Source organism: Styela clava, chromosome 15 (assembly GCF_964204865.1).
Source record: "Styela clava chromosome 15, kaStyClav1.hap1.2, whole genome shotgun sequence".
In the NCBI taxonomy this organism is placed as follows: domain Eukaryota; kingdom Metazoa; phylum Chordata; class Ascidiacea; order Stolidobranchia; family Styelidae; genus Styela; species Styela clava.
The window spans coordinates 6,869,990-6,896,636 of NC_135264.1; the positions used below are offsets into that span (position 1 = coordinate 6,869,990).

The window sequence follows — 26,647 nt, forward strand, 5'->3', positions numbered from 1 at the left end:
AAAACTTTCATGTTGATGTTGACATTAGGATATTAGACAGATTTTCACACAACAACAGTTCCTGATGAATGAAAAGTACTGGCTTTTTTGGCAGTGAGGGCGGCATCAAATGGGACCTACAACAATGTTAAATTTAAAATTTGCCCTTTTTGCTGTTTTTCGCGGCATAATTAGGTTGTGAATGACCGTAACCGATGACAGTACAATGAGTAAACGATGGTGACTACATAGGGGGCCTATTCGTGAAATCTACTGCGACTACCGTTGGAAATTTGGAAAAAAATACTTATTTTGATAAATTTCGAATCATCTAAAACGCTAAAAAATTAAAAATGGGTTTGTATTAATTTCCTCAAAATTTATTAGATAGAACACAAGCGAGAACCGAAATCCATAGGGTATCCTACACCAAGCTGAACAGTGAAACTAACTACCAGTATCCGTACCCAGTACGGCACAGTTTACCTATTTCCAAAAAAGCCCCCATATTAGAAGACATTAATTATAACTGTGACTATAGGCCCATCTCTCGAGAGACTGTGCCCCATATTGAAAGACAGTGAATATAACTGTACGCCCCGCTTACAAGAGACTGTCTGGGCTTCCATATCGTCAAAGCGGCACTGTTACAGGACAGGTACTTTCCAGGTTCTGTGACAATTCCGTTTCAACGTGAATTAAAATACCAACTGACTCGAGTAATATCTTTCTGGAGAAAAATTCCATCTTTAACCACTGAAAATTTATTCTCATTGCATGACATAATATGAAAATTCAATTTCATCTTCAGTTCAACTTTGACGGGATTAAAGTTAGTTTTTTCTACTATTGGTCCAAACCGCATTCATAATACTGAACACTCTTTCACAATTCGCGTTTGACACTCGAATTGGCAGGACAAATGGTACAATACGTAAGGTTGTGTATCGTCTGGCTACTGAGTGGCAAAGATCTTCACTCTATCTGTTTGAAACGTCATCTCTCGTTTAAACGGAATGGTCATCGCTGACACTCTTCACAAATTGACGCTATTGGTCCTGCTTCAGCGACAGTTTGAACAATTGAGACATGCTGAGGTCTGCTATGTCCTCAACATTGTCTGCATCCTTGTTTTGGTTCGTCCACGATTTCATGTGCCAGGTGTGGTGCCAAAGTGCAGATCTTTTGTCACACCGTCCGTTCTTGCGATGTGTCCCAGAAAACGCAGTTTCCTGTCGTTTATTGCTTTCTGAAGTCTCTGTAGAGGTTTAATTTTCCTCAGAACCCTTTTGTTATTTCACTTATCTACCCAGCTCACACGAAGAAGTCTGCGGTAGCACCATAACTTAAAAGTTGCAATTTTTTTCACGTCGTCTTTCTTCAATATTCAACATTCTGATACATGTGTTGCTATTGAGAAAACGGGAAAACTGATCTGTCTTTCCAGATATTGCTCAGATAAATCATTGAAGCTTTCGCCATTGCTATGCTTCGTCTTACCGCTTTTGTCTCGTCTACTTTGTTTGTTAGAACTACACCTAGATATTTGAATCTTTCTACATTTTCAACACTCTGGTTTTCCAAAATTAAGTTTTCCTCATTTGTAACCTTTGTAATTTTTATCACTTCAGTTTTCTTGATAATGAACAAGAGTCCTGCTTCAGAACTACATCGTCGGCTTATCTCAGTCTATTAACTATCCGTCCAACTAGTTGCGGCCCATCCACATGATGTTGAGAGTTTCTCGCATGACTTGCTTGAAGAGGTGGGGTGACACCCTGGCCAATGTCAAAGAAATCTGTCATCCCGTGAGCCGATCTTACTGCTGCCTTTTGAGAGTCATAAACAGATAAAGGTTCTCTAAAAGATCAATTATATGCATAGGTAGGCCCACTACACGTCCCGATTTAGTCGGGACAATTCTCGTTTTTGCAAGTTTTTCCGCCGTGATGACAGTCAAAAATAATTTTTCAATTTGATACTATTACAAAATTGCTTTTTGAACCGTTACGGATGTCCGTAACGAATGTCCGTAATCTACCCACAATGGTGTGGAAAATGTTTAAACTATAACTAAGCCTCTTGAATTGAACCGATTTTGGCCTGTCCAATTCGCATCGACCCGGTTTTTTACTTCAGATATTTGGTAAGCATAGGGGACCCCATGTTTACCATCGCATTCCAGAGGACATCGTGTACTACAGTCTCGAAAGCTTTTCTATAATTGATGAAACATAGGAAGATGTCTCCTCTCAACTCCCTGATCTTTTTAAGAATCATCTTTAAACTAAGTATTTGGCCACTAGGCTTGCACGTAATTGACAAAAATCAATTCCGTAATTACGGCCAAATCGATTACGTAATGACCCCGTAATTGCGATATTTTTTCACACTTTTAAACCTATCATAACAACCAATTTAATCCACTTCTATTCCGAATGGGACATCGACAGTTGGGACAGTTTGGTTTCCATATTTCCGCCAGTACTACACGCCGGCGACAGATGCTAAAGACAAATATCAAGGAGTGAATTCAAATTAATTTTATTCTGATTTTTATCTTTTGTGTTAGCTTTGATTTTTCTTTATCAACTTTATCACCCAATTTTATGGGATCAATTTTATCATTACCAACACTGGTAAGTGGTAATATATTTATGAAACGATAGTTGACTTTTTTTAAATCGTATTAACGTATTAATACGAGTTTCGTATCAAATAAAAATTCCGGGTTTCTAATTTATAAATCAACGACGAGCGTATTCTCTCGTTTGATTATACTTGCGCTTGCCTTGCGACGAAGACTTGTTATTGTACCGTTTTTTTACATTATCCGACTTTACTACCTAGTTAGCATTTTATAATAATTATTGATGCCGACTTATTGACAATTTTCCGATTACCATGCTTCATTTTATATTAAATCATTTCGCGGCCTAAATGTTATAACATTATTTGCGATAAATTTAGATCAAATATTAAGTATTTGCGCATAATTTAAATACCGTACTTATATGACATGCCTTCTCCGAAAATACAAAGTTATATCGCAAAACAATGCATTTGGTGACATTTATTTTGCACTCACGAAAATATTAATTTACTTTTCTAACTCAAGTCGACAATCCTATCGGCTAAGATTGACACAAGTTTGGTCGAGTGCCGGTGGTATTTGAGTCGACGATAAATCAAAATAAGTTGCCGCATTTGGTAAAGACATATTTGGCCGAAATAGCGCGAGGCATTGTGAAAACAAGGCCAAGTCCGGACAGATATATAACGATAAAACCGGTAACAGAACATCAAGATTTTGTAATAGAAAATGGATCTCGCGCAGAATAAACATGAGAAATCCCGTCTTTTCGTTGTTTCTCTGCCGTCTGAATCGCTTTACCGATGCCGAAAAGACTAAGTTGCGTTGGTTCATTACGCAATTTCTCTTCCGTCGTCATATTGCTGTTTGATAAGCGCGACATTAATTATCACGGCATTTACAAATAGACCATGTTTGGTAAGTTGATCTCTTACATTCTTTAGTCATTACACCCGAAGAAGTTGAAACCAGGTGTGTTGGCATCCATCGGTCTCAACACAATTCTATCCCATATCTACGCTTAATATGTACATTTGCCATGCTAGATAAGTTGATAATAGGTTAGTAAATGGCAACGCGTTATGCCTTCTCCATCTGCGTAACAAGAGAGAGAAAAACGGCTGCGAATACCGGAACTCTAACTTCTTCTACTTATTAAACTTTAATTTTTTACAATCGACGGAATTGACTGCTCGTTTCAATCGCGAAAGCGCTCCACCAATAATTACGAATTTACGTAATTCGTAACTTCGCTTCCGTAACTCGAAATAATTCCGTAATTCCGTAAATCCGTAAATTACGTGCAAGCCTATTGGCCACCAGTTGGGCGTAAAAGTTCACTGCAAACCTTTCTCAGCGCACACTTACAGCTACGGAACCGTTTTAAAACTACCTGTATGTAATAATACCATCCATTTTGCAATTGTTTAACTTATTTGATTGTTTTGTCACCAGGAAGTCACGGTTGGCGAAACATGTCTTTATTTGAGTGACACCTACAGACGTAATTTTTATTTAAAAAAAAATTCGCGTGAACAACATCCGTTTCCAGTTTTGAACGAATCCGATGTCCTTCTATTTTAAAACCTTTTTTTCAGTAAATTCCGGGACAACCGTAGTCCAGTCCGGGACACGGGACGACAGACATCAATTCCGGGACTGTCCTGGTCATTCTGGGTGGGACGGATGGTAAACCTATATATAAACCTGATTTTCCTTAGGGACTCGTTAAAAAAGATTTGTTTTAAAACAATTGATTTGAATCATTTTTTCACCTGTTTTGTTCTGTTAAAATTGCTGTATTATTTGTTTCTTTTGTATTGAATAAGTTAAAACAGAAATATCCTCTTCAAAAACCAACAAGTATGAATGACTTGACCGTATACGCCTTCCTAACATGGAGCGTACCGCTCGTGTCATACCACATCACCACGTGTTGGACTTACGACCCGCCAAATTTCCGAGCGCCTACAATTTCGGCTTTAATTACGCTATGTCGTGCCAAAGCGCCAGTTTATTGAAATCAGTGATGGGTACTGTAACGAAGTATTTACTGTATTTCTGGCAGAAAAGAAGTTGCATAAAGTCTCTCCATCGCAAAATTCTACCCGATACAGGAAAATATAGAAAAAGGTTGGGAACTACCCCGGTTAAAACAAAAAAGTGAATGTGATAACCTGCCCAATCGATCCTTAACGTCAATATCCTTCGGAACACCACAGATATGATTGACTTTCCCGTACACGTTCTCTCACGCTGAGCAAAACACGTCAACAAACGTGGTTGGCGAGAAGGCCGCAACCGACTAGCCGTTGCAGCGATGCTTGTTAGGTTAGCTATGGACTATTGGCTATTACGGTATATAGTATATATATTTTGTAAACCTGTAGATCTTGCATTAAACAGAGAATAATCACACACAATTGTAACGACCAAGAGACAAATAGTTTAATGCAGCATGAGTTGTCATTTATTTGCATGTGTAAACCAAAGCAACAAATGATTCATATAAAAAGTTCAATCTATGAATTAGGTAACAAATACCAGATATATTAGACTCTAAAATGTACCCATGTAGGAGTTTTTAATGTTGCCGAATTTCGAATATGTACTTTGAAAAACAGTTTGCAATCTGCGAGTTATACGTACACATTTGTTTGTTTACTTTGATGACGTTGAATCTAATAAAGGTTTGCTACTGACATGATATTAATAAATTCGTCGGTGTTTATATATATATCAATAACTTCCATATTCAAATATAGTTTTATGTCGTTGAGTTTGTTTTATAACGATGAAATATTGAATCAAAATACAACACTTTATAAAGTGAATATATCAAAAGAAGTACATTTCAATCGAATTTACTACTGCCAGGCAAAGCACATATCTTCCCATCCTATACTTGTTACTTGATTGTGACTGGCAAATACATTCCACATATTATAAATTGCCTTTGCTGTCGGAGTTATGGTTCTGAAGTGTGAAAACCCCTTCAATCCTGAAAATATTTAATGCAAAATGCAATATCATTGCATGTACTAATTTTATATATCACCATGTAACATTGTTATATTTACCTATTGGTGTGCAGAATCCCATGACAAAGTAAGTGTCGTAATCTGTCATGAAGAAATACTCGCCTCGAAATAGGTTGTCTGCATCTGAAATGATAGTTGTAAGTGGGAGCTAATAAATGTACCTTGGTCCAAATATTGCAAACTTTTGCAAGGTGATAAACCATGGAAATACTTAATAAAAGGTTGTCGGCTCTGGAGGCCGCAAAATTATTTTCGCAGTGTTCGCGGGCCACAATAGTGCCAAGAATAGGTAAACAGTTCAATACTAAACAAACACTTTAATTGTGGAAACGCACTGATCATGATTTGTCATTTATCGAGCTAAAACACGCAAAAACCACCGAAAACTTACTAAAACCTCCAAATGTGTTTCTGTATTTATATTTAGTGTAAGATTTCAAACTCTTTCAAACGGAAAAGGTGCTTCCGCTAATGTAAAAACACCTTGCATGAATTATATTGTATATATTAAGTTAACAGGCACAGCCAATCTAGGCTAATAGAATCCGCATTCAATTTTAAGTTCTCTACGATGCCAAAATTGTTAGCATATATTCCCGACCAAAAAGATAGAAAGTCAGATAACAATTAAGACTGCCAAGAACATCATTCAACTTCGCTAGTTGCCTCAGCTAGTCATAACTCAGCCAATTCAGTGACATGAAACAATATGTCAAAAGCTTTTTCTTGTAAATTTTATTACGAAACAACATTAAATGCGATTTTTTGATTACTCTCCGAATGCGACGCGGGCCACAGATAATGAAGCCTGGGAAAATAGGCCTGGGTTTAGACCACCCTGTTCTGGACGGTCAAAGCAGAATGCGGCAAGTCTTGGGGCTATATATTAGAATATATCCACAATTAAACCAACAATTTCCACTTACAAGTCTCTAGCTCTTCATTTGTTGCGCCACCACCTGGGGTATCAAAATACAACTTCTTGAGTTTTGACAGAAACGAAGTTTCTAAAAGAAAAATATTGGTTATGTTCATTAATGTCGAGAATACGATATGTTATATTTCTAACAGCAGGTTTTCAATACGCTACGTCGATGCAAATTTGAGAATTTCGGTAAATAAGACATTGTCTTATCAATAATATATTGCTAATGCGGAAGCTTAAATGCCTACGTTCACAGATGAAATCAATTCGATAAATTGTGTGGCTGAAAACTTCACTAGATACACAAATAACGGCGTTATCAATTTTAAAAAAAATTTGGTATTGCGATTTGGTGCGATGAGCGCTCGCCTAGAATAAGAAATTACAAAATGCTTTTTTAGAAACACAACAAACTTAATTCAATGTAGAACTGTTTTTTTCTGTATGTTGTGTATTTGTCACATTGTTGATTACAATTCACAATGATACAAATTGCGCTCACTGAGTTGTTGATCTATGATGTATGTTTCGCCCTTTCTTCGGATAAAGTGTAACTGGAAATCCATTGTATTCTTGTTGAATAGCCTTTAAAAAAGATAATAAATTAAGCAAACAAATGAACAAAAACGCTGCTTCATGATTTGCCCTGTCAAATGCACTCAAATGAACTTTACAGTTTACACAAAGCGATCAAACTGAACAGTCTATATTTAAATAAGATTACTGCTAGTTTACCCGTGAACGCTCAGAGTTAGGTTGAACATAACTCCATCTTCTGGTGCTTTGAAATGATGTATATCATGACATGTTCTCGGAAATTTACCAGTATTACCAGGATTCGGGATGTCAAGTCCATCAAACCATGTTCCTTTTATTTTGCCGAACTGAAATACAAATACACTTGAGAATTATATGAACTAGACCGAATATACCGCCATAAATCGATCGTTATTCGGGGTCCTTAGCTAATTTATCCAAAAACGAAGGTTGTGTAGTATATTGTCGAATTCAACTTCTTAAGTCGTCAACTATACCATGAAAAATGCCAACTCAATATGGAGCTGGACTACTCGTGTGATTTAATCTTATCAGCTTGTGATCATTGTTTTAGCTATCACAATTCACAATAGTTAGCATTATTACATTAAAAAAAGGTTAAAATATTTCATTTTTATTCTTCATTTTAATAGTGACTGATGTGCGACTTAGTCAAAATATTATACCAACAGAAAGAGTTTTTGATAAATTTCCAAGATTTCTTACCCTGTCCCAGTCAATAGCTTGATATTCATCTGTTTTGGAGCAGAGCTGAGTAGTTACCGTTTCTCCCAAAAAATATATCGCAGCCAAAAATATGTAGATCTTCATTCTCACCATTTTTGCACGAATATGTCGCAGGTATATTGTTCTCAAATGTGCCCATAATAACTTGGTATCACTTTATATATTTTTCGAAATAAATGTCGAAAAAAATGCTTTTTTAATCTCAATCGTCTAAGCAAGGGCTAATACTATATAACCATATTTCCATAAACGAACAATATATAAAAACAACGCATCAAATCTAATGTGGCCATTGTTGTTCTTGTGCGCACACAACAGTAAGTTAATAAAAGTAAAATTTTTGACATTTGAGGATATTCGGTAAAACACGAAATGCTAAAGTTATCAAAGCAGTATAGGTTGGTCAATATCCAAAGATTTATAATATTTGATTATTCAAAATATGACAATCGAAATCCCCCGACTGTTCAACGCACTAAAGTTATTTATTTTTTGAATTAAAAAATCGCATGAATTTGCAAGTAATTTTCCTGTGAAGCCGGTAAATGTAAAGGTCATGTATGTGCATGTTCGGTAAATCACGAAATGCTAAAGTTGTCAAAACAGTAAGGATTGAATTATTTTATTCGGTTTATGGTAATTCCTTTTCCAAATACTGTATGGTCTATTTTTGTCTGTCGCATAAATATGCAAATATTATTTCTGTGACATCGTTAAATGTGAACGTCATGCAAAACATTTATGGACACATTTCTGGATTACCACTATGGAAAATTAGTGGTTATATATCCGTTCGTGTTAAAAGGCGTATGATCCAACTACTCACCAGTTGGCGAGACAAGTCTCAATTGAAATGTTTCTACTACGCGCCATTTCATTTTTACGCTCATTTTCAATTAACTTGGTACAGGATTGAAAAAGAGAATGCAACGAATGCATAATTACAGTTCGGGTTTGATTTTAAATATATATATATTTTATTTTTGTATCTTTTTTTTTTAATTTTTATTGTAATATCCCTTGAATCGTGGTGAAACTAGGGCAAGTCAGTGCGTTTCAGTAGTTGCGCACGCTGCCAGAATTATGATTTTAAAAATGTAAGAAAAAATTTTGCTCAGACTTCCAATCTTATCGCGTAGCTTTATCGCCAAGTTATTAGGCTGCCTGCACCAAAGTCATAAGATTTTAAGAACAATGTTTATTCGACATATTAGAGAGAAGTTTTGATTGAAAAAGGCAAGATAAATCATGAGAACACAGTCAAAAGCAAGTTTATAGAAGACCCGCTATTCGCCTAAATCTGGTGTGTTGTTAATTAATACAACATCGGAGGATATTCTTGATGTCACGTCTTTTGATAGCCCGGAATCTATATAGACGAGACACAATGGAAACGTATCGAACGCGCCACTCTCAGCCCCTTTATCCACAAATAAGACACATGCATAAACCAGCTTCTTCTTATACACTTGGCAAAGAACAGCGGTTTTCTTAAATGAATAAAACACAATTGATTAACTTAAGTCACAGAGCATTTATCAACAACAAAAGGCTAATTTCTTACCAAACGTTTTCCGATCCGGGTGGCTTATACAATTACAATATATATATATATGTAAAAGATAAGTAAACAGTCAACAATACGGACAAATATCTTCGGCTCTTACACGACGAATACGTAATGCGGAAATGACGGAAAGGAAAACGCTAAACCAGACAACAGATAAAATTACTAATTTACGCTACAAGCAAAGGGAATAATAATAATAATGGTTACAAGGCAGCGCACGATGCACTGCACACAGAGGCAAAATGTACGATAAAATTGTAAACAACGTACGTTTACAACGTAACACTTGGATAGGTGGCAAGCAACGCAGCTTGCTACCTAGGTTCGAATCTCACGAAAAGTGTGACAATTTGCGGTAGGATTACTGGAATACTCACCGTCGCGGGGTTACTCCGATGTTCGATTTGAGTTTGCGAGTAGTGGGACCGCAGGTTCATGATCTGCCCGAATATAAAATCACTCATTTCTCGGAATATTCAAAAACATTTCTTTGCTAACTATTAAATTGCTAGAAATAACATTCTCACTACAGATCATTTACGTTGGTGCAAAGCAGTATAGTCGTCGTAGCAAATAAATGTAAACGGCCAGTTATGACGTTCTTGGCAAATAGCCAAGAAATATGTTGCCGGACGTTCACATTTAATGGTGTCATAGTTAACATTTGCAAATTCATGCGACAGTCAAAAATAGATAACATACCGAAAGTCAATTACCATAAACATTTGAAAATTATTCAAAACGTATTGTTTTGATGAATTTAGCATTTCGTGATTTACTAAACATGCACGCACATGGCCTTTACATTAACAAAGTTTTACAAGAGATTACTTGCAAATTTATGCGACCGTTCAAACACAAAAATAAACAAAGTCAGTGCGGTTAACAGTCTGGGTATTTCAAAATTCATATTTTGAATAATCAAATATTATAAACCGTTGGGTATTGTCCAACCCTTACTGCTTTGACGACTTTAGCATTTCGTGTTTTACCACATTTCCTGCAATGTCAAAAAAATTATTTTTATTAGCTTTCTGTTTTGTGCCCGTGTAAAACAACAACGGTCATATTATATTTGATACATTGTTCATAGATATTGAATTGTTTATTCGTGGAAATATGATCATTTAGTATTAGCCCTTGCTTCATCGGCATTTTTAAATCTAATTATATCGACATTCGTTCCAGAAAATATTTAAAGTGATACCAAGATTTTATGGTCTCATTAGGGAACTGTATAAAAGAGAGTGGAACTATAATGATAGCCATAACAATAATAACAAGATGATACGGGTATTCCTCATGGTTAAACTTGATTTCAACAACATATTTACAACAACCTTCAAGTATTAATTCAAATTCAATTTTTTTTTTCAAAAACACGTATTCCGAAGTATATATGTTTTCTACGTTCACTTGTACAATCTCATCTTTTTTGTAAACAGCCGACGTTTTCAAAAAAGTTGGCTAATGTTCCCTGCTTAACAGGTAATGACACAAGCTGATTCCATATAATATTTAATTGAATGGGAAGATATGTGCTTTACTCGACGAAATAAATTCGATTAAAAGCCAATTCCTTCAGCGTATTCACTTCATCAAGCATTGTATTTTGTTACATTATTTCATCGTTACAATATGAATACACGACATCCAACTATATTCACATATAATGGTATCTGAATTATTGGGAATTGGCAATTTTTTTCCAGATTGATATCATTATCGAACCTGTAATTAGATTCGACGTCGCATCAAAGCAAACAAACAAAATTCGTACTCATCATTCGCAAATTGCAAAATGTTTATCGAAGTTCAGATTTGGAATTCAAATATATATTTTGTGTTTGCTAGACAATTGGCACTGATCGATACAAATGTTTATGAGAAATTGAGTTGTTTGACGTCGCGATTGGTGTGGCGATGCTTACTGGCTCCAAATAGAGTGTGATTGGCATTCAAGATAGGATAGTTGCGCCCATGTACCTCGCTATCTCAAATCACTAGTACACAGTAGGTCTAATTCTTGAAATTATTAATAAACGAGAATGGGCTATACTGCAGAAAGATGTAGACAAGCGGCGCAAACTGTTTTGGAGCGCCCACAAAAACATATTACGGGGTCTGGTAAAAATTAAAAGGCAAACGTTACCAAGAATGCTATTATTTTTATTTTTTGGACGTGGACTTGCTGTTTTGGACGCTGGACTTTTTTGCTAGCTCATTTTCACCAAACTTGGGTATTTTTCCTGTACCTGCATTTAAACCTTTATTTTACATATTGGTGAATTAGGAAATTTTTAAGTTTATATCAAAAATTAACATTTCGTTTCCTGTTTTCTAACAAATCGCGGAAGCAATGAGAAATCCTAGAGTTTCATAACAATTACTCAGGTACGTGAATTGTACTTGTGAAAATAAACAATTTCCTATATTTGACATCTTGGAAAATAAAATGTAAGCCAATTTATTAATTTGATGGCGTATCAAGGAAGCTGTTGTACATTAGACGGATATATCGGACAATAATAAACTATTTGAACAATTTCTAATATGTTTCTCCTATCGAATTTTGTCTGCATTCGTATTGTATTGTTTATTCACTGGCACCATCCGCCATCAAATTATAATAATTTATTGCGAACTGTGGTGCCTGCTGTTAAACTTTTAAAAACAGAGATCCAAACTTTCTATATATATTATAGTTAAGATAAGATTTTTTTAAATTTATTTTTTTATACTCATACAATCTTTGAGCTCGAAGGCAGTAACCAGACAAATATTTGTCAAGAACGGCATAAATGACCGTTCACATTCGCTCCGGCGGCCATGGTGCTTTGCACCAACGTAAATGACCTTTATTATAAGAATGTAGTTTCTAGCAATTCTGTTTTTAGCAAAAAGATTTTTTTTTCTAACTAGTGGTTTTATATTTTTTCGTGTTAAAGTGTTAAAACGTGTGTAATCTCACTACTTGCCAGCTGGCTAAGCAGGTCTCAATTCAAATGCTTCAACTACGCGCCCCCTTTTTTACGCCCTTGTTCAATATGAAATTGGTACAGGATGGAAAAAGAGAATGCAGTAAATGCATAAGTAAAAATAGGGTTTTGTTTTGAATCAGATTTATTTTTTTATCTTTTTTTTATATTTTTTCATTGAAATACCCCTTGAATCGTCGAAAACTAGGGCTAATTTTAAAAATGTAAGAAAAACATTTTGCTCCGATCCTCACTCTTATCGCGTTGCTTTATCACCAAGTTACAACAATGTTTATTCGACATATTAGGGAGATGTTTTGATTGAAAAAGGCAAGATACATCATGAAACATAGCTCACTATCTTGCTGAACACATTCTCAAAGCAAGTTAATAGAAGACTTCGTCTAAATCTGGTAATACCAGAGTGTTATTAATACAATATATACTTGAATCGGTGGCAAGCAACGTAGGTTCGAATCTCATGAAAAGTGTGACAATGTGCGGTACGATTACTGGACTACTCGCCGTCGCGGGGTTAGTTTGCTGTTCGATTTGAGTTTGCGAGTACTGGGACCGCACGTCCAAAACATGAACGAATATAAAATTACTAATTTCTCGGAATATACCAAAACATTTCTTCGCTAAATATTGAATTGCTATAAATAGCATTCTTACCAGAAACCACTTTCCTCGGTGCAAAGCACATAATCGCCAGAGCAAATGTAAACAGCCAGCTGTGCCGTTCTTGAAAAGTAGCCCAGAAATATGTTGCCAGACGTTCACATTTAACGGTGTCGCATATATTATATTTGCAAATTTATGCGACAGGCAAAAATAGATAACATTTGGAAAGTCAATTACCATAAACAGTTAAAAATTATTAACACGTATTGTTTTGATGAATTCAGCATTCCGTGATTTACCAAACATGCACGAGCATGACCTTTACATTTAGCGGTGTAACAGAAAAATTATGCGTCTTTTTGAAATCAAAAATAGATAACTTCAGTGCGATGAACATTCGGGGTATCCCAAATTTCATATTTTGAATAGTCAAATATTATAAACCGTTGGTAATTGTCCAACCCTTACTGCTTTAACAACTTTAGCATTTCGTGTTATACCAAATATACTCAAATATCGAAAATTTTACTTCTATTAGCCTTCTTTTGCACACAAAAACAACAACGGCCACATTAGATTTGAGGCATTGTTCATGTATACCAAATTGCTCACTTGTGGAAATAGGGTCATATAGTAATAGCCCTTGCTTAGACGGTTGACTTTGAAAAGCATTTTTTAATCTAAATATATCGGCATTCATTTCGGAAAAAATATTTAAGTAATACCAAGTTTTCATGGGCGCATTTAAGAACAGTATACCTGCAACATATTTGTACAAGAATGGTTGGAATAATCAGTCCCATATCAGTCTCCTTAGAACAAAAAAGAGAGTAGAACTATAATCATAGCCATAACAATAATAACAAGCTGATACGGGTAATCCTCATGGTTAAAATTTGATTCGACAACATCTTTACAAAAATCTTCAAATAATACAATTTTTTTTTCAAAATATGAAATATTGCGTTTTTTTTCTTGTAAACAGCCTACGCTTTCAAAAAAATTGACTAATGTTCTCTGATTAACGATTAATGGCGCAAGCTGATTTTATTTGATATATAATAGGATGGGAAGATATGTGCTTTACCCCACGAAATAAAGTCGATTAAAAACCAATTCTTTCAGTGAAGTGAAATGAATACACGACATCCAACTATATCTACAAATTTTTTGTGATCACCCACAAAAACATATTACGGAGTCAGTTGGCAATGGAAGTGCAAACGTCACCAAAATGCTATTGGTTTTTTCTATTTTATATTCGGCCATTCGTGGACCAATTTTGCTGGTTTTCTAAACGCGCCACCACGTGAATTTTTTAGCTATTTAATTCTCATCAAACTTGGGCATTTTGCTTTACCTAGATTTAAACCTTTATTATAATACCTTTGTAAATTGTGCAATTTTACAGTTCATATTTAAAATTCCCCTTTCGTCTTCTGTTTTTCACAAATCGCGAAAGCAATGAGAAACCCTTGAGTTCAGGACAATTATACAGGTGTGGTGAAAGAATTGTATACTTGAGAAAATAAACAATTTCCGATATTTGACATAATGAAAAATAAAATTAGTTCCAATTTAATTTTATGTCGTATCAAGGAAGCTGTTATACATTAAACGGACATATCGGACAATATTAAACTCCTTGAACAATTTCTACTATGTTTCTCCCATAGAATTTTGTCTGCATTTGTATTGTATTGCACATTCACGGGCGCCATCCCCCTTCATATTATAGGAATTTCATGCGAAATGTGGCGTCTCCTGTTAAATTATTGAAACTAGAGATCCGTTTATATATATATATATATATTATAGTTAAGATTTTTTTCAATTTATTTTTTTACTCATGCGATCTTTGAGCTCAATTCCGGTAAGTAAACAAATATAAATATATCGCAGAGGCTGTCTGTTTCACATGACCAGTAACACTATGTTAGGCATCGGTTGTTTTTGAGATAGTACCAAGTCGTACTCCCCAATGTCTTAGATTCAGAATATAAAGACTTTAGCTTGCCTTCCTAGAACAAATAAATAGACGAGAAAGACGCGTGTGTGCGCAATTTGATTCTGATAAAAAAAAATAACAGGCGAGGTTAAGCATTTTGCCTAACCTTCCGATTTCTTTTTGTATAATTTTTTTTTGTAGTTTTATTTGAAATAGTTAACAGATTATAAAGGATTTGAATCAGAGAGTATAAAACTAATTTACAAGATAACGCAAAAAACGCGTAATTTACGTTTGGTAACATTTTTATTAATTTATTTCAACGTGGTCAAAAAATGTAGAAATTTGGACGTTGAAATTTTTTGATGGATCAAGATTAATTGTTACCAGTATAGGTGGCATTCACAAAAAAGATCGAAAGACATGCGATTGAAACAGTAATGAAAAAAAAAACTACGCTAAGAGTACTAATATTTGGGTTTTAAAAAAACATAATCAGTTGTATAGGTATAGCGAATATACAAGCAAAAAATTAACCGTAATATTCCAAGTGAATATGAATAGCAAATTTGCCAAGTATTAATTCACATATGTCTTTGATAAAAATATGCTTCGAATTAGTGATCATATACTTTTTTGTTTACAGATAAATTAGAAGTAAGATGAAGTCATACATATCCATCGTTTTTGTACTTTTATTATGCAGTTGGTCAGTCGTTAGCCATTATAGTCAAGAAGATACTGGACACTGTACAGCGAAGTACGAATCCTGCAAACTACATCAAGAAAACGTTGAACGAGGTGAATGATGTACCAATCAGATAATACTTTCAATACCTTCAATACTTATTCCTATGCATCTGGAATATTAAATTATTACTCTTATTACTCTGAGTGATATTTTAAAGCCAGCATCGTGATTATGTTTATCACGTCGCTTTTAATAACGATATATTGCATTGCTTGTATTATATTATAGATTTTACTACGGATGCCTTTCTATAAAATTCTTAAGGGCTTAATAGTTTTACATGAACTAGCTTGTATTAAAAAAAAAATTAAATATATATACAGTGATTAAACGTGCATTCATTTCACATTTCCTGTATCCTTCATAGTCATTGCTCAAAGTTAATACTACAAAAAATATATGTTTCGTCAATAAATCGGTATAATCGTAAATTTAAAATTCAGAGCGTTATTATCCTGATAGCTGTCGAGGATTACACAAACTCAATTCTCTTTCTTGGAATAAAACCGGAGGAGTTTTTGAAATCTATCCTACACCTGTTTCTGATAAGATTGAAGTTTACTGTGATCTCATGACAGATGGAGGAGGATGGATTGTGAATTAAATCGATTTATTGTTATTTATAATTTAACAATTTTGTCGCGTACTTTTCTAATATTGAACTAGCAATGGACGTATGGATCGTTTTTATTATTATTATTATTTGTTATTGTTGTTGTATTCTTCTTTGTAGTTTCTTCTTAAACTACGTGACCAATTGCATTGACCTTTTCAATGGTTAAAGATTTTTTATTTTTAGTTATTTCGAAAATTACTATGAAACTCGTTTGAAAATTTGATCGATATCGGAGGTATATACCGTATATATTTATATAAAGCTCCGAGCGCATCAGTGATCGGAAATCTATCTGATCAATCTCTTCCAGAAAACTCATGCAAGCACACTCATCAAGCCAAAAAATAGTGTCAGATTAAAACTATCACAAATCTTCGTATAATTAAAACTAAATCGATTGGAATATAATTAAAAGTGTAATGTTTTTACAAAGGTATTTCAACGTCGAATGGATGGCTCTGAAGACTTCTATCGTGGATGGGATGATTATGTAAATGGATTTGGAAATACGATTGGAGAATTTTGGTTTGGTGAGTTTTTTATTCACTTGAATGACATCAACCTTATTTTGCTGCAACAAGTTCCCAAAAATGTTGTCAATTGCAAAATGCTCGAGATATATTTCATCGCGTTCATTTTAAATATATCTATTGCTGCCTACCATGCAACCTTCAATGGTTGAAGGAATACTCTTGAGTCTTGATCATAGTATGAAACATAAAACTTATGCAAACCAGAAACTGGATGACGATATTCTATAGAATCTATACAATCTGTTAAAAAATGAAAATTAACTCTCCGCAACTGTTAGACGTAAAGACATCAGTCGATTGTGTGAAGAGCACCATATATAGCTATGTGGACAACAATTTTAGAAGCCCGTATTTGTGTTACTGATATACATTATGAATCCAGTACATTAAATTTTTAGGTTTAGAAAATATCTATCAGATGTTGAAAGATAAGACGTATGAACTCAGAGTAGACATGGAAGACTGGGAAGGAAACAAAGCCTATGCTAAATATGGGTATGATTTCGAACCTTCAATTTAATGTAAACTTTATAATCAAGTTTATAAATGTATGTTTTTATATATCCTATTATTTCTAGAGCATTCTCGATCGGTGATTCTTCAACAAATTATCGCTTAACGGTGGGTCAATACAGTGGAAATGCTGGAAATTCTTTAGAAGACTCCTATCAAGGACAACCCCTACATCAAGGACGACCCTTCACAACGAAAGACGCAGATCATGACATAGTATCTTACAACTGTGCCGACACTTACAAGGGAGCGTTCTGGTACGGAAATTGTCATGCAGCAAATTTGAATGGGCTGTATATCAATGGAGGAAATGCGAAATATGGAATATCTGTTACCTGGAAAGCTTGGAAAGGCTATTATTATTCTCTGAAATTTGTTGAAATGAAAATGAGGCAAAAGCAGTAGCCGAATTATACGATGAGTTTACATACAATATTTCATTATTAAGCATTTGTAAAATACAAACGTTTTATCTCCGCGATTCAAGTAGTTTTAATGGTCACAATGGCCATATATATGATTTTAGGAAGTGACAATGCTCTTTTGGAAATCCGATAGTCTGTTTACAAAGGGTCTAGCCACCCAAGGAGTGTTGTTCATACTTTATCGCTGTTATATAGACAGCGAGATTGGACTTTATGGCAACTGAACAAGATATGTACTGCCAATGTGCAGTGCTTTATGTAAAAACTTGTCCAAATTAAAAATGGTAATAAATGTGTATAACCTGTATAATGCTTGTTCTTACAATTCTGAAAACAACATATTTGAGGGTAATGATAATCTTGAAAATATGAGATATATACTAATACAAACAAATATGAGATAAAAGTAAAGAAAATAGGTCGAGAAAGATGTAGCGTAAGAACATCGCCTGTATGATGAGACAATGGACAACATCCTTTCGATTAATAGGCTAAGGTAAAAATAATTAAAGTGAGTAGACGTTAGAAACATAGGCAACCAAATCTTTCAAATTTATGTCAAATAAACCTGAATATTGCAACCATAGTGGAACCAACTATTGAGCAGCCGTGCAGTTTCACGAATACGCAATCTTGCCAAGCAAGTAAAACCCTCCGAGGAATTGGTTTGCTATAAAGCCACATAATTAGTTCGATGGTTTGCTCTCATAGGTAAACTTTAATATCCAGCAGAAATGGATTGATTAGATAAAATACAGGGCAACAAAAACACGACCAACCTTAATATCAGTGATACAAAAGGAGCCTGTATTGGGTTACATTGATTAGGGGTGTTCGGAGTCAAACATGAATAACCAGATATCTACTTTGGTGGAAAAATTATCAGCTTATATTATGACTCTGACTCGACACACTACTGTACACGTCCCTAATGTAATATAAGTGAATAACAAAAAGCTAAATACAGTCCCGCGACAATTTCTTGCACAGATTTCACAAATTATACACAAGGTTTTGCAAGCTAACGCAAAAAACCTTGCTAACGCTAGCCATTTAGGTATTAAAATTTAAGAGCTGAAACGCCTCAAGTTTTAACTACTAATTAAACTAGATTCCAATCTGACTCCAGAATATCAAAGAATATGGGTTAGCGTGTAACTGAAATAGCTGTTAATTTGATATAACAGCAAGGATCAAGCAAATGCCTCTATAAGATTTTATTTCCATTGATAATATATCACAATAAACTTATGTCACATAAACAACTCATACATTTTAAATTATTATTATTGACAGATGAAATTAGTTTAACAATTGTTTTCGAGAATCGCTTTTTAAAAAGAATCACATATATTTCATATTACTCGTTAAAATCGTCTTTCTCTTTTTTTTTGTCTTAAAACCATCCGTTTTCACGGGCCAGGATCTTGCTCCGGCTCAATTGTTGCAAAACAATCCACATGATGGAAATCCATATACAAGAAGATGAATTATGCATATTGCTAATAATCAAATGCGAAATATTCAATTTGGCTACATTTAATTTCGGAAGTCAATAATAGAATGTTATCGAATTTTCCAATATTATGACGTCGAAAACTATTTTTAGTGTTGATGTCAATTTATTCAAAATTATCGGTTAATTTGTTACAGAGCATTTAACAGTATCAAGAAATGGACATAATGTATTAGATATGTGATGACACGTTAGTGAACCTTACGATTCCCTTATCTGATTAACACATAAGTTTATGTTTGTGTCGTACGAGCTCGGGTTTCTACTAAATTATCTGCTGGCAGAAGTTTATGTTAATTCAATCGAATTATATGTTTTGCAAAAATATTAGGATAAATATACCCAGGAAATAAACGCTCCACAGTTGGGTGAAAAATTATTGTAAAATTTTGCATATTTACTTTTTGCTGCACCTATTGCTGTTTATAATTCAGATATCACGAATATCAACTCCATTAAGAAACTGACTTACTATTCCCTTTTACATACGAGGCTTTATTTTTAGAAAATATGATAGCATACAATGCGCCTAATTCTTTTCTTGATATTACTCTACCCAGGTTTCAAGCCTGATTACTAATTCATCCATAGTATACGGTCTTGAGTATTTATCCGAAATGTTCCATTTGAGTTTTGTATACTTTTGATTCGTATAATTTGTGAAACCAGTGCAAACAATTGTGACGGAACTGTATTTTGCTCCTTTCTATTTCTTTGTGTTACATTAGGGACAGATGAAGGAGGATGGAGAAGAAGAAACACCATAGTTTTCAAACATAGATATAATTTGATTAGATGAGACTAGGACAGGGAATGAATGGGTAATCAGTAAATCGTTCTTGGTCTCGGGTTACAAATAATTTTGATGGTTAACCGCTATTCCAGGTATTCCCTTTTCAAATGTACACTCATTTAATGATAATTAATTTGCACATATTTTCCCTTGTAATAAAACTAATGGGTGCTGCCAATAAATTATAACGATTACATATTTCGGAAATTATGACTGATGATGATAGTGAATAAATAGTTCCCAATCAAAATATATTGTTCATAAATCAACCATATTCGAATTACAATAATTTTAATAATGGCTATTGAATGCAAGTTTACAAATGCCGATTCTGCAAACGAAAATTAATATTTACGAAAAGTGCTGCCGACGCTTCACTGAATACAAAATTTAGACTTAAATTTATCATTTAAATTATGTCTGATTTCCGTATCAATAAGAATATAATACTTCTCAGCAGTGTTCCCTCTAAGGTGTGCGCGTGTGCGCGCGCACACAGCTTTCAGAGGCCGCGCACACGCATAGATTTACTGCGCACAGACGTATTTCGATGTAATGTAACAATGTTCTCGGTTGGCAGGTTGAGAAAGTTTGTTGTTGGCCCTCTTATTACCCTGTTAGAACGCCAAAATTTCTTCATTGGTTTTTGCACAAATATTAGTCATTTCCGAAAAAGTGCGCACACACCAAAATTTCTGCGCACACATACTACAAAAAATTAGAGGGAACATTGCTTCTCATTATAATAAAGTAGTTTTATTCTTGCTAGTTACTAGACTAATCCATCAGGACAGTTACGAGTATTACTACGCCAAATTTACATGAAAATTCTGTAACAAATAACTTAACAAACCCAATTTTCATATTATCACCCGTGAATTGAGGCAATGCTGTTTTCTCATGTGCCTTTAACACCAGCGTTGTTAACTGACTCATTTAGTCCAGTTAACGGTCAAATTTTAAGTTTTTTTTATTGAATTTCCAGTCATGTAGATAATTTAAACTTGCTTATGGATTTGAATTGAGATGATTTCCATAACTGAATAGGATTTTTATTGTATGAAATTAAAATGTTCGGTTTGTGTGTCACAGGTTTCTGCCACTTCCTATCTCAAAAACATTCGAGTTGTCTTTGACAGTATGAACGAGGAAGCTGTAATATGGAAACACGTCAACTCAACTCATTGACCCCGATGTGGTATCCGCTATGAGATATTAACTGCCTCTAAACGGCCTTCGACGTCCCTTTCAGAAGACCATTATATATATTGAATCTAGCATTACGTTCTATTCAGTAAGATGTTTTTCCAAACAAAATTAGGCATATCTTGAAGCAGTTCAATGGCCGGAAAACAACGATTAGAATAACGTCATGGTGTATTTAACCGCCCCAGAGACAGACTGCAGCGAGCTAAAGGCATTCGAAAATTAAGTTACCAACTTTCGTAAATAGCTGAGAGTGTGTAGAAAATTTAGTAATCAGACTTCTGTTAAATTCATATTCATAATATCTTAAACAGCATTAGGTGTAGCAGAAGGTACACAGGCGTAAATGAACGACAAAATTCAAACAAAGTTAAATATAAATCACTAGTTACTAGTTAAAATGTATCTTCGAGTATCGTTGAGTATATTTTACAAAACGTTTTATTCAATTGAATAAAAATATACTTATATTCTATATTACAGATAAATTAAAAGTAAAATGAGCTCATACGACATATACATCGTTCTTGTACTTTTATTGTACAGTAGTATTTCAGTCTTAAGTCAAGAAGACACCGGACTCTGTACAATGATTTACGAATACTGCAAATTACATCAAACAAGCGGTGGCCAAAGTGAATCATGTGCCAATCAGAAATCAAAACCTGGTCGGGTTGGAAAAGCCGGTCCACGTGGTATGCCTGGACAAAAAGGAGAACCTGGAGTCGTTGATTACAATCGTGTCAATACCAAAATATCAGAGAACATTTCAGGTACTATATAAATCTTTGAATTCATACATTTGTCCTGGTGTTTTCGATTTTCATGGATGCAGACGATTATCCATTAGTTCATATATTCAAAATTAACTATTTAATAATAATATTAACTGCAATTACATGCTAGAATAGCAAAGATGTAATTGAGAATTAAACAAGTAATAGGTAATACAGTACATGTAGTTTGACACACACAGTCATGTATAATAAGTAAATACATGTCGCCCAATCAACTACCCATTTTCAAGCATCCGATTTTCGGCACCTATAATCAACACACAACTTATACACATGTAATATTGGTAAATTGGTAATACCGATTAGTTTCTTTTCAACATTGCAGAAGCGGAAATGCGTCTGAATGAAAAATACAATAAGTTGGAAGAAGCATTATCCAGAGGTAAAAATAATATTTAAATCGTATATATAACATAAAGCGATCCCATAGTTGGCCCAGTTAGGTTTCGCCCAATAATACCTTTCGCCATTGCGCCCATGAATACGCTATGTAGGTATCTCCTCAATATATTCATCAAATTGGATTTAATTCCCGACATAGAGCCTTGTTTTAATCTAGCGCATATGTAGACGACACAAATTTATTCTCGGCATATAATCGACAAGACAGCGACGTTTGCTCATAGCTAAATCAACTAGAAAAAGTAATGTGAAAATATGCTGAACGCTGATTGTTTAGCCAATACAAGATTCAAGCTTGCACCGGCTCTCTGACACCGATAAAAAATGTATGCTCTGGCAAATTTTGTTTTGAGCAATTTTGTATGGAAAAATAAAATACCGATAAATTTGAATATTAGACACGAATGAATTGTGTATTCCACCCCCCCTTTTGTCCATAGTTACCATAGAGTAAAATTATGCCTGAAAAAGGCGTCATGGGAAAGTTGTTCAAGAAAAAACACCATGACATTAAAAATATGCGCGGAACAATTGAATAATTATATTTAGATCGTTATTATCCGGATAGTTGTCGAGGATTACACAAACTCAATTCTCTTTCTTGGAATGAAACCGGAGGAGTTTTTGAAATATATCCCACTCCGGTTTCTGGAAAGATTGAAGTTTACTGTGATCTCATGACAGATGAAGGATGATGGATTGTGAGTTGAATCGATTCACTTAATCAAAATAGAATTTAGAAATAAAAAATTATTTAAAATCTCTATTTATAATGAAAACAAAACAAATCAAACTTGACTCAAAAGTTGGATGTTTTCACAAAGGTATTTCAACGTCGAATGGATGGCTCTGAAGATTTTTATCGTGGATGGAATGATTATGTAAATGGGTTTGGAAATACGGTTGGAGAATTTTGGCTTGGTGAGTTTTTTTCTATTCACATAAATACCATCGATGGCCTCCAATAAATATACGAATAAATGTGCGATGTGCAATTTTTTCGTCCAAGGGCATTGATAATGTGCGTCCGGATACGTGAAAAATGAGCAGAAGATTTTTTTTTTGTTTCTGATCATTTTGTTCTAATTTGCTTCGCTCGGTAATGTAGGCCTACTTAATTATTGAAAAACATTTCATTTTTCCCATTGATGAATAAGACAAATATGTTATATCCTAACTTATTCCTCTTAAACGCATCAACGCATTCATCAGGATTGTCCACGGATAGGTTATTCCCGTGGGAATCTTACTAATCTGGGATCTTTATCTCGAAGAATTTATCTCGGGTTGTGTCGATGTAAAATCAATAGTTTTTGAGTTTTTAACTCGTTACGAAGAATGATCTATTATAGGGTTCTCAATCCGCATTTCCCGATTTTAACGTGTAATTTTAATTCATTTTGAGAAAGACTACAAAATTTTATTAGGTTTAGAAAATATCCACCAGATGTTGAAAGGCAAGACGTATGAACTCAGAGTAGACATGGAAGACTGGGAAGGAAACAAAGCCTATGCTAAATATGGGTATGACTTCGAACATTCAAGTAAATTTAAAATCAAGTTTATAATTGATTGTTTTTATATGCTCTATTATTTTTAGAACATTTTCAATCGGCGATTCTTCAACGAATTATCGCTTAACGGTCGGTCAGTACAGTGGGAATGCTGGAAATTCTTTAGGAGACGCCCAACATCAAGGACGACCCTTCACAACTAAAGACGCAGATCATGATACATATCGTGACAAAAACTGTGCTGTCACTTTTAAGGGAGCGTTCTGGTACGGAGCTTGTCATAAAACAAATCTGAATGGGCTGTATATCAAAGGTGGAAAGGCACAATACGCAATCTCTGTTGTCTGGTATGACTGGAAAGGTCATGAATATTCTTTGAAGTTTGTTGAAATGAAAATGAGACAGAAGCAATAGACGAATTTTATATGGTTTACATATAATATCCATTAGCCAGCATTTGTAAAATATATAGTTTATAACAATATTAATAATAACTTATACAAATCGAGAGTTTTTTTTATAATGGCTATTATAAATAGATTCATAAAGATTTCTTGATATACTCTAGCTTTTTTATATTAACAATAGCTAGTTTATCGCATATCGTTTTGTCGCTCTTCCAATGCAAATAATCTTGCAATGTTTGCAGAAGTTCAAGCTAAGTAATGGACTATGACGTGATCAATCAATATTAATATTGACAAATTGCAATAAATTTATATATATATATATATGATCTGCAAACGTTGAAGGGAAGTTTTAGAAAATTATTTGCGCCTGGCCGATAATCTTTTTTTGTATATTGCATAATGGGCATGCCATTTCTTTGGTTCCACAAAAAGCTACGTTTCTTAAATTGCTTTGAAATATGACATAAAAAGGATATCAACTGGGCCATCGTATCAGAGTGTGACGCTTTCAATTCATCAAAAATAGGTGTGAGCAGTTTTGAGAAGAAAATTCCATTACTTTTTTCATATATTGACTTAAATCTTACGTTAAAGGACTATTTGGCATCCCTGATAATAATTAAAGGTAACATTACGAAACGGGTACCCAAACCAATAATACCGTCACTGTATATTGAATACATTAATCTAAGCGTGCAATCTTACTACAAATCTATTAAGCATTACGGCATAATACTTGTTTCGTTTCCCGTATTATACCGTGATACTCAAGTAACATAATATCAGTTTTTGACCACGTTGAGATGAAGTGAATTGAAAAATAGGTTACCTAACAAAAATTATACCCGCTGTTAATGCGCTACCTTTTATTTTAATTGCGATAATTGACAAAGGAAACGTCGGCAAGTGGCTATGAAATTGACGAAGGCTTGGGGAATGCGCCGAAACATTCAGTGGTTTCTTCAATTTGTCTCCCGCACTTTACAAAGCGCCGGGGGATTTCTCAATGCTCCCTATGCTTCCGAAATGCACTCACGCTTGAATCCTACGAATACTCCGACGCTTTTTCAGGCTAATTATACAAAATCTCATATAACTAGCCACTGAAACAGCGCCATCCAATCGTTCTCATGACTATGTTTTACTTTTTATTTTTATTTATTATCAAACCAGATATATGTAATCATTTCATAATTCCAGACGTAAGTCCACTTTCGCAATTTTGCAAAAAGAAAAAATGAGCACTGGATAAATCATCAATAATAATTGTAAACAAGACGTCCAATGCTAACGAGTACAGCAAAATCTGAAGTTTCGAGGAAATGGGGAGGTAATTGGAAGTTAATTGCATCCTGTTGAAATTAGGTTTGGCTTTATTGGAAAGTTTAATTTGAATTTTTAGAAGTCAGCTTGTTATATTTTAAATGAAATTCGCTAGGTAGGCAAATGTATCTAAATTTCATAAACCCCTTCATTGATATCCAAATATTGAGGCAATTGCTAAGTGCCTGTCAATCATCTTTTTTAATTGAGAATTGGAACCAAATCACGCCCAGCCGTGCAGTTTCACGAATGCAAAATCTTGCCAAGTCTGTATAGAACCCTCAGAAAATTTGGTGTTTTACAAAACTACAAAATCTTCATTAAACAAAATGCGATCTGCGGTCAACCCAGTTATTCGTATCTGGCCCTCCTGTATGGGAGGTTGTACAACCCTGAAATAGAGCATAGCTTCATGAGTATAAGCATTTTCCTTATAGAAAGAAGATATTTTTAAGCAAAGGGCATCTTAGCATGACGCAACAATTTTACGAATGTCGTCGTCTTGCCGATAGACTAGGATTCTTAGAATGGACTCAGCCTTTGTAGCGAAGTCTTTCGCAAGGCAATGCACGCTAAACGAATGGCTCATACTTCCACGTGTCCCATGCAGAGTTGGATTAATTGTAATTTGTAATCGATGTAATTAATTACAGTTTTTCATGTAATTGTAATGTAATTGAGGCATTTTCATTCTGTGTAACTGTAATTTGCTAAAATTTTGGCTCAATTACACTTTCAATTACACCAGGGGTCACCAAACTACGGCGTCCTTTCATTTGGCCCGCAATGACACGAAAAAGGGCGAAATATTTTTCCAAGGGTCGTTTTGCGAGAATCGCCTTCCTTTTTTATTTCGTAACATTAGTCAATCAGCAAGATGTAAATAAGTGACGTAACAATATGCCT

At 34.5% G+C, this 26,647-nt stretch overlaps 2 protein-coding genes and 1 pseudogene across 3 annotated transcripts; 2 read left to right on the plus strand and 1 right to left on the minus strand.

Annotated features, from left to right (window-relative positions):
• Window positions 1–4,990: 4,990 nt before the first annotated feature.
• On the minus strand, window positions 4,991–7,976 carry LOC144411873 (uncharacterized). Its single transcript, XM_078109524.1, has 6 exons — window positions 7,802–7,976; window positions 7,274–7,422; window positions 7,041–7,123; window positions 6,540–6,620; window positions 5,653–5,736; window positions 4,991–5,573 (listed from the first exon to the last, which is right to left on the minus strand). The coding sequence occupies exons 1-6, from the start codon at window positions 7,913–7,915 to the stop codon at window positions 5,440–5,442; spliced, it is 645 nt and encodes a 214-aa protein (XP_077965650.1). The 5' UTR covers window positions 7,916–7,976; the 3' UTR covers window positions 4,991–5,439.
• Window positions 7,977–15,584: 7,608 nt separating this feature from the next.
• LOC144432474 (ryncolin-1-like) lies at window positions 15,585–18,080 on the plus strand. Its single transcript, XM_078120648.1, has 4 exons — window positions 15,585–15,743; window positions 16,137–16,839; window positions 17,241–17,337; window positions 17,421–18,080. The coding sequence occupies exons 2-4, from the start codon at window positions 16,758–16,760 to the stop codon at window positions 17,758–17,760; spliced, it is 519 nt and encodes a 172-aa protein (XP_077976774.1). The 5' UTR covers window positions 15,585–15,743; window positions 16,137–16,757; the 3' UTR covers window positions 17,761–18,080.
• A 3,708-nt stretch (window positions 18,081–21,788) lies between these two features.
• LOC144411882 (microfibril-associated glycoprotein 4-like) lies at window positions 21,789–24,684 on the plus strand (annotated as a pseudogene). The gene is made up of 6 exons (XR_013468968.1): window positions 21,789–22,068; window positions 22,418–22,474; window positions 23,044–23,195; window positions 23,319–23,415; window positions 23,922–24,018; window positions 24,095–24,684. The product of XR_013468968.1 is annotated as a microfibril-associated glycoprotein 4-like (transcript).
• Window positions 24,685–26,647: the final 1,963 nt, after the last annotated feature.

What these genes read in the sequence shown, in the direction of transcription:
- LOC144411873 (XM_078109524.1), bottom strand. Translation starts at nt 7,915, where the DNA reads ATGGTGAGAATGAAGATCTACATATTTTTGGCTGCGATATATTTTTTG. An exon ending in AAATGAAGAGCTAGAGACTT is followed by an intron (nt 5,737 to 6,539) that starts GTAAGTGGAAAT and finishes CTATCATTTCAG; the next exon opens with ATGCAGACAACCTATTTCGA. An exon ending in GGGATTCTGCACACCAATAG is followed by an intron (nt 5,574 to 5,652) that starts GTAAATATAACA and finishes AAATATTTTCAG; the next exon opens with GATTGAAGGGGTTTTCACAC.
- LOC144432474 (XM_078120648.1), top strand. Translation starts at nt 16,758, where the DNA reads ATGGATGGCTCTGAAGACTTCTATCGTGGATGGGATGATTATGTAAAT. An exon ending in GATTGGAGAATTTTGGTTTG is followed by an intron (nt 16,840 to 17,240) that starts GTGAGTTTTTTA and finishes TTAAATTTTTAG; the next exon opens with GTTTAGAAAATATCTATCAG. An exon ending in AAAGCCTATGCTAAATATGG is followed by an intron (nt 17,338 to 17,420) that starts GTATGATTTCGA and finishes TATTATTTCTAG; the next exon opens with AGCATTCTCGATCGGTGATT.